The sequence below is a fragment of the Metopolophium dirhodum genome, chromosome 1 (assembly GCF_019925205.1).
Source record: "Metopolophium dirhodum isolate CAU chromosome 1, ASM1992520v1, whole genome shotgun sequence".
Lineage (NCBI taxonomy): Eukaryota > Metazoa > Arthropoda > Insecta > Hemiptera > Aphididae > Metopolophium > Metopolophium dirhodum.
Genome location: NC_083560.1, coordinates 48,283,169 through 48,292,187, shown reverse-complemented (window position 1 = coordinate 48,292,187; position 9,019 = coordinate 48,283,169). Strand labels below are relative to the sequence as shown.

At 37.4% G+C, this 9,019-nt stretch overlaps 1 protein-coding gene across 1 annotated transcript; it reads right to left on the bottom strand.

Moving 5' to 3' along the window:
- Positions 1-983: 983 nt before the first annotated feature.
- On the bottom strand, positions 984-6,874 carry LOC132939608 (uncharacterized). The gene is made up of 3 exons (XM_061006873.1): positions 6,830-6,874; positions 1,267-1,492; positions 984-1,198 (listed from the first exon to the last, which is right to left on the bottom strand). The coding sequence occupies exons 1-3, from the start codon at positions 6,872-6,874 to the stop codon at positions 984-986; spliced, it is 486 nt and encodes a 161-aa protein (XP_060862856.1).
- Between the last annotated feature and the right edge of the window lie 2,145 nt (positions 6,875-9,019).

Genomic DNA, 9,019 nt, shown 5'->3' with positions numbered 1-9,019 from the left:
AAGGACAAACCATGCATCCGTTCACGATCACCGCATTGCCATTAGGAACTATTTCGTGTAGAGTATTTTTATATAAGAACAAACGATAAAATAACAACCAATAAAATGAAAAACCATTAGGAGTCTTTTCACTTAAAGAATAATTGTTAAAAGGATATACCATTAGAAGTCTTATCACTTAAAGAACAACTGATAAAAGGATATTCCATTAGAAGTCTTTTCACTTAAAGAACAATCCATAAAAGGACAAACCATGCATCTGTTTATGACAGCCGGCACCTCTATTTACTGCCATTTAGAGCATTAACAATTTGAATATTGTTAAATCTATATACTAATAGCTTGTAATGTGTATGTAAAACTGCAAAGCAGACATTTCTTGCCATTTTTAAATACTAACTGAATTCCGACATTCCGTCATTCCGGCAATTTTTTTTGGATTAATAATTTTTTAGAACGTATTGATAATATTGTGTAGGTAAATAGGTAAATATTAAAATATATCATAATATAACTTATAAGTATTTTAATTTATAAGTAAAATTGTCCAAACTATAATATATTATTATACTATAATATATTTTGTTATAGCTATTGACTATTTGATTATAAAGTGTTACTTTTAGAATGGAATTGTTATCTTTACTCTGTGTTGTATCGTCGTGGATGGCTCATGGCATCAGCGTCTGCGGGTGGGGGTTGTCTGACCGAAAATCAAGTGGCCGAAAGTCTAGTGATCGAAAAATATGATATCGAAAATGCAAATGATCGAAATGTTATGTAATCGAAATATGTTATGGTCGAAAAATATATATTTGTGTTAATAATTTAAAAAAAACATAAATTATAATATAAAATTAACTAAAGTAGGTATTAAAAGGTAAAAAAAAGTTGTAATAAAATATTAAAATAATTGGTAGGTATATATACTAGTATAACTTATAAGTATTTGTTTAGTAGAAATAATATAATATAGTGAGTAATTAAAATTTTAAATTTTGTACTATTCCTCTTAAATACTCTAGTAAATCATAACCTGGATTAACTAAGAATCTTTGTTGCACTTCGTTTAAACGTATATTGTGGGATTGGACTTTAATTTTAATTTTTTTATTACTGCGCCCATAAAGTAGCATCTCAATTACTGGTTCAGTTTCGTTCTGAGTAGATTGTATGGTTTTGATTAATTTATGTAGTCCTACAGTATACAATAATAAAATTAATAATTTAAATAATGATAAATAATAATATCCATTTCAGACAAACCCGGATGTGGCGATATTAATCTATTTAATTTTCTATGCCAGGATTCTGCCATATTTGTCGTCCTGGGCAATCTTGATGATAACCTTTCAGCTACAGATCGTAATTCTGGAGGGAAAAGTGGAGGTGTGTTAACTGGTTCTCTTCTTGGCCTTCCTCTTGTTTTCATAACTTGTCTACCAATTATATATGAATGTTCAAAGTACTTTAATAGACTTTGTTCTTCTTCCTATCTGTTAATAGTTTTATATTGTTGATTGTCAGTACCTATTTAATTTATGTATTATTATATTGACTACATGATTATTAAGCTCTAGTGATATATTTTTTTAAAAAGTAACTTCTATTGTAAATGAGTTACTTTTTAAACTCAAAAGTAATGTAACTTAACCAAATTAAAAAAAAAAATAACTTAAAAATAATTTAGTTACAATTTTGATAAGGAATTAGTATTGTAATTTAATTACCAAAAATAAGTAACTTCCCCAACACTGATTATCATGAATATGACAGTGGTATTCTAATTGCAGTCAGTGAAGTATTATACTCTTCATTAATACATAGTAATACCGATTCTGGTGAACAGTTGTTTGTCCGGATTTCTAAACCTTGCGAAATGGTTTGAATAAGCGGAATTACCTACCACCGTGGGCTGATAACTAAAAGTATAATGCTCATACTAAGTCTTTTGACGGATTATTGTAATTAGAAAATTGTAATTTGAGTGTAGCTAGTGGTGATTTTAATTTTCCTCATGTTGCATGGTCAAATAATAATACATGTTTATCATGAATTTTTAGTATATACCTTTGACAAGCTTGGTATAGGTGAACCACTATTATCATGGTTCCGTTCATACTTAACTGATAGGTATCAGTTTGTATATCTTTTTAGTAACACATCAGAGAAATTCTTAGTTTCGTCAGGCATACCTCAAGGTTGGCATCTATCAACATTATTATTTAACATTTTAATAAATTCCTTGTGCTTAGTTGTTGATTGCAGTATTCAATTGTTTATTGAAGATGTAAAATGATTTCTATGTATAAAATCTATCACAGACTGCAATAAGTCGCAAGAATCATTAAATTCATTAGTACTCTGATGTAATGATGTTGACTTTGAACTAGCCATCCAAAAATGCAAAGTTATTTCATTCAATAGAACTAACACAACATTCAAATATGGGAATTGGACGTTTCGGCGATGTGTTCATTCGATGATGTCCGTTTCGGTGCGTGACCGTTTCGGCGATATGGCAATAATTTACTTATCTGTAACATTGTCTCGCAGTATGGGGTGTGGTATAGAAATGTTGTCTTTATTGCTATAAGTTATTGTTATTATTACTACACGATAAGGGGGTCACAATTATCAATATGGATCTCAAAACAATTCAAGCCGTGCGTGACACGTACTATAAAAATCTTGTGTCGGAAAATAGTCCTCCAAGGAAGTTGAAAAAATTTCAAGACACAGATAAAAGATTAGTAAATAATTATGATAGGCAAAATAAAATGATATTTCTAAGAGGCAGTCCCTAAAATAGTGTGTAGTACGACACACTTTGTGTAGTACGAAAAGTGTATAGTGTGTAGTACGAAATTGAAAAGTGTGTTATTCTAATTAAACCTTTATAATAATATAATGTATAATTTTATATCTTCACATTTTTTTTAATATTTTAATGGCTTTTTGCCAAACCGCATTTTAATTATTATCTACTATAGAGACACACAGTTAACAGTATTTTGTGTTGTTACGACTTATACTCTTATTATAGTTATTATTAAGACGAAATAACTATTAAATAATTATTTCGTCATGGTTATTATTATTCATTGTTAGGTATTATTAATACGAAAACGATATAGAGAAAACCAACTATAAAGAACTAAAAGTAGCTGTAATGGATAGGGATAAGTGGAGAGCCATCAAAGTCATTTAACCAATCTAAGGATTGAAAAAAAAAAAAAAAAAGGTATTATTTTTTTTTTTTTTTTTTTTTTTTATTGGGTAACCCGCGGCAACATAGGCCATTGGGTGTGGGGAGGGCACTGTAGGTTTTATATTGGGTAGGTTTGGTAGGTTTTATATTGGGTAGGTTGGTACACGTGTGTGTTGTGTTTGGCAGAATTTCTAATGGGGCACCCGTAGGTTTCTGCCGTGCCCCGGGGTGGGGGGATGGCGGCACTTGTTCTCCGGACACCGTGACTTGCACGGAGAAAAATGCCGCCCAGTGGTCGAGGATCGAACTCGGACCGGCTGTGCCGAATCCGTCGCGTTAGACCACTCGGCCACCTCGTCCCCCCAAAGGTATTATTATTATTTTTATTAAAATCAGCTTAGTAGTGAACGGTGGTATATACATATTATACTAGTGTTTGTCTAGAAATAATTTAGATTTGACCGATTTGGAACTATTATGTGTGTAGTACGGAAATTTGGATATTTTAGGGACTGCTAAGAGGTATAGCAAATAATATTGCTTTAAAATAAAATTGTAAATAGTTTTTTTTTATATATTTGCTAAATAATAATGTTATACTTATATGTTTAACTGTATTAACTAGGTATAAATAATTATAATTATTTTATTTATTTTTTTTTTTTTACTATTCATTTTCGCCGAAATGGTCACTCGCCGAAACGGACATCGTCGAATTGACATATCACCGAAACGTCCTAGATCCTCAAAATATGCATATCGTAATGGAACTGATCCAGTTATGGATTTGGGATTCATTTATACTCCTCTATTATCCTTTGGTGCCCACATTAATCACATATCAAGCGAAGCCCTGCAAATACTATGCTTTGTAAGGCGGCATGCAGTGTTAGTTATGTTTAGTAAATGTATTTTACCCTTATATTACTCGTTAGTTCGATGTGTAATCGAATATGGAAATGTGTGGTCATCAGAAACAGCCCAGGTTAAAATGCGTATTGAACGTGTATGGAATCGCTTCTTTGGAATGATTGCTCGATATGGGTATAAAACACGAACCACATGATTACCAACCCATCCTGTTCACACTTAGAATGGCAACATTAGAGAGTCGTAAGGATTATACTGGTGTAAAGTTTTTAAATAATATAGTTTTTAGATCCATTGAGACTCCAACGTTAATAGCTAGAATTGGATTCCTGCAGTGGTCACAAGAACCTGGGAGAGGTATCATAATATACCTATAGCCAGAACTAACTACCTAGAGGCTGATCCTCTAAGGAAAGTCATGTCTCTGGCAAACCATGAGAACAATTTTTTGTAAAATAGCATTTTTGAATTATAACGTATTATGTCTATGTATAAATATCCTAGTATTTACTAAAAACAATAGCTGTATGACGTTTATAAATTTAAATTAAATAAAAAAAAAACTAATAACCTACTCGTTCGAAATACTCCAAAAAATATTCTGTAATATTATGTTCATATTAAATTAAAAATGTATGAAGTCATTAAAGATGTGAAATACTTAAAAAAATCGGTAAATACAGTACAAACTATTAAAAATATAATTGTGTGACTCCAACTTATAGGTACTTAATTGATTTTATGTGAATTTTTCCCATAACTGAAAATTCAAATACCTTGACAAAGAAATAAATGAGGGATTCGTATTCGTTACACTAAATTATACGGTGTATAATTCTCTATAAAATTGAAAAATAACATAAAAATGCTAAAAAGGATTATAGGTATAAATATTTATAAATATTTTTTTTGGGGTATTTGTATTTGTTTTCAAATACATTTTTTTACTGAGTATTCAAATACTTTTTATTTTTTAAAACGAGTATCCGTATCTATACTTGAATACTTTTAAAAAGTAATAGGTAGCTCAAAAATTATTATGCAATAAATTATAATATGTGTAAAAAGAACATTTTTAGAACAAATATTGCAGGTAGGTATTATTGATTGGTATTATTATAATTTATTCGTTTAAAGAATTATTTTATTCCCCAAAAATATCTTGTAAATAAACTGAATCCATTTTTTAAATAGTTTAAATTCCAACAATTTAAATATTTAATTGACAAGCTTTTCTCGTTATATAATGTATCTCATTGCTTTCAAATTCAAAGACGTCCGCCCCAGAAGCCAGTGGTCTAGTCTGAAACTGAAGTCTTAATTCCCATATATCATACAACAAAGCTCCCGGGTTTGACGTCCTCAGACAAGCTTTGCAGCAAGCCATCTGACTACAACTACGGACCTTTTATTAGCACGTGGTGCTCGTCAAGAGCCGTAGAGGCATACGACCGCCAAACGACGGACACTGCCCACAACGCCCCGACCTGGCCTGTTCCTTTTTAGTCGCCTCGTACGACAAGCAGGAATTACTGGTGTGGAATTCTGCACAGCCCCCGCAGCAGGGCTGAACTCCACGTTCCCTCACTTCTGCCACATACGCCTTACGCCTTACGCCCATCGGGAACGCGCCGAGACTTAGCCTTCCGTCACTGTCGGGGCAGCGTTCCGACCCATAAGGTTCTCAGACATTATTCTATGATGTGATGTCTATGTTCATTGTGCTTTAACGATCCGACCTGTTCGAGAGAGCTGCTCTGGAAAAGGTTACCAAAGCTTCGTAGGTCTTTTTTGACTTAAGGAAGGCTCCATTCTCTGGACACCATCTGATGCCCTCCTCTCTGAGGGCTCTCTTGTGCTTCAGCCGAGCCACTGCGTTCCTAGGACAGAACCTTAATACATAGCTGATTGTTTCTGGTTTCCATCCACACTCGCAAATGGGGTCAGAAGCTAACGTAAAGCCATGAAGTTAAGCCCTGAAGTCCCCATGTCCAGTTAAGAACTGGTTGGTCCAGTAGTCGAGTTCCATCGGCAGACTGCACCTGTGACTTACCGATGGAATCATTTTCTGGGTTCAACTCCCCTTCTCTGATGTTTTGTAGCGGGTCTGCCACTCATTCATAAGTTCATCAGTTTTTACGGCGAGATCTTCTGTAGTGGTTTTCTGCTATGAATGGGCACGCTTGAAGGCCTGGAATATGATCTCAAGATCGAGCGGGAAAATGCCAGCGACCGCTGCTATGCAATTTGTCGACGACGTTTCGTACGCGCTCGTCATTGCCAGCAGTGGGGCCCTTAGGGCAGAGAGCAACTTATTCCGGCTCTTTATGAGTTTGGTTCCTTCTAACCAAACTTCAGCCCCATAGGCAACTCGTGGCAGAACGCCCCATGCCCAGTTGGTAGAATAGAGCGCCCTTAAACGGCTGTACATGATAGCCGATTTTTTACTGACGGAAACCACGTTGTCCCAGTAACTTCGTCTCGGGTCAAGGAGTACGCCGAGGTACCTCGTTGTAGCCGTCGATGAAATCCTGGGTGCATCTGGTTCCGTACCAAAGCCAATGCTATATCCAGGCTTAAGACCGCCGTTTAAGGACAAAAGCTGATTTTTGCTTGCCGAAAATTTGAGCTCGAATTTCGCAGCCCACGTCTTTAGGATTGCGAGAGTTCCTTCTCTATGTGGCGGAAGGCTGTTTGTGGCCTGACTGCTCTGACCATGAGGAGGATGTCATCTGCATAGGTTATTACCTTAGTCGTGTGGGACCCTTTTATAGCCTCATATATTGGTGTCATCGTGACTTTCCATAATGTAGGGCCGAGCTGAGACTATTGTGGGCATCTGCGTTCCAACGTCCTTCTATAACAGGTTCCTTCTAGATCAAACTCAGTGGATCTGTTGCTAAGGTATAAATGCACAATTCTGAGCGTGCCGATTGATGATCCGAGGTGGCTTAGCTGCATTAGTAACGATGACCATTTGGCATTATTAAATGCGCCTGTTATGCCAGGAAAACTCCAAATATATTCTGGCTCTGGATGCATCGATCCAGTCGTAAAGATTTTCAATCGCACTTATCGTGGACCTTCCCACTGTGAAACCATGATGCTCAGTGTACGCATCCAGATTTGTCTCACTTGTTAATTCGCTTATGATAACTGACTCCAGTGCTTTACCCAGGACAGGAAGGAGACTGATTGGGCGATGCGACTTGGGCTCGCTGTGGTCGTCATTACCAGGCTTCGGTATAATCGCAAGTCTCGCTGTCTTCCAGCACTCAGCGTTCGATGGCCTCATTTTCGAGATTGCGGTTTTAACCTGATCAGAGACGAGCTTGTCCATAAACTGAATGGGTCCCTGGAAACCAGAGTTGTCCGTATAGGATCCACTGGCTCAAACGTATCTAGTATCAGGTCAGCCGTTTCCCTGCAGTTTGTGGTTGGAGACCCGTCCGGTTTTGACAGCGTGCTGGGCATGGTGCGGTTTGTATTTCCGCGTTTAGCCACGAGAAAGATTTGCTCCACGGGTTTGTGTTGAGCTCTTCTGCAAAGCACTTCCACGCGGCAGTCTTGTGTAGTCTGGTCATTGCCAGAAACTCATTGCGTAACTTGTTGTATGCAGGTCTGTCGTTAGTCATTAATCCAGATCGTCTTTGGTGGGCCAGATTTCTCCGAAGAGTGGTCAAGACTGGTGGAGACTCACCAGAGACTTCTGCCTGTGGCACCCGCTGGTTTCCTTTTTGTCATTGATTTGTCAACCACCACGGTTATGGCGCGGCTGATACCTTCAGCCGTGGAGTTAATGCTACTCTCCGGTATGCGACCGATCTCAGCTAGTATAGTGGCAAAAAGATCCCAATCGGCTGATCTGACATCTTACCGGGTACGTTCAGGATCTTTCATTGGTGGCTTTTTTACCAACAGATAGAAACTGATGACTCTGTGGTCACTATCAGTAATATCACACACAGTCCACTCGTTTATCATTCTTTTAATGTCATGCGTTGTCAACGTGACGTCGATGTTTGACGTTCACCAATCTCGGTGGCAGAAGGTTTTCAACTGGCCAGGGCGGTTGTGTACTGTTAGGCCGTATTTGTCGACGAATTTTTCTGTTATCCTGCCTCTGCGGTTACGTGAGTCAGAGTGCCATCTTTTGGAATGTCCATTAGTGTCAGCGCAAATCACCGTTCTCCTTGGCCAAACTCTGCTCTAGCCGCTCGATGTGCGAAGTAGTCGGCAGACTGTATTTAAAGTATGCCGACACTAGCACAACATAGTCATTATTGCCCCTACTGTATGCAACTTTTACGGCAGCTGTGTGATTAGAAGATAATGTGCTTAACTTAATTGACTGGAAGCGGTTTGTGAGAGCGATGATCACGGCTCCCGCATCGTTACTGGTGTGCGACCTACAGCACTCGAAGGCGTAAACCTTACTGTTAATGACAAGAGGCTCTTGTACCAGGAGGAAGTCTACCCTTTGTTTTTTGCACGCTTCCCGCAATTGGTGGCCCGCAATTATGTCCCTATTTAGATTGTGTTGTATTATTATTATTTTTATTAGTCATTTGAGTACCAATTTATTACCAAGTCGGTTCGACGAAGAATAATGTTGGTGGCACCGTCCCTGCTCGTGCATAGTTTACTTGAAGCCATGTTGGCAGCCGTTGCATTTAATGTCGTTTGACGTGCATGTACGAGAGTCATGCTCACTGGCGCACTTTCTGCAGATAGGTGTTACGGACTTCCACGTTTTTGCCGTGTGACCAAACTTTTGGCAATTGTAAAATTGTGAGCACTGGGTCCAGAGCCTAGATTTGCATCTCGATAGGCCAATGTAAAGGAATTTGCCTGCTACCTTTTCAAGTGTATGATTGCACACTTCCAGGACCCAGTTTACTGTGTAACCATTACGGGGTCTGAGCTTAAATAGGGGTT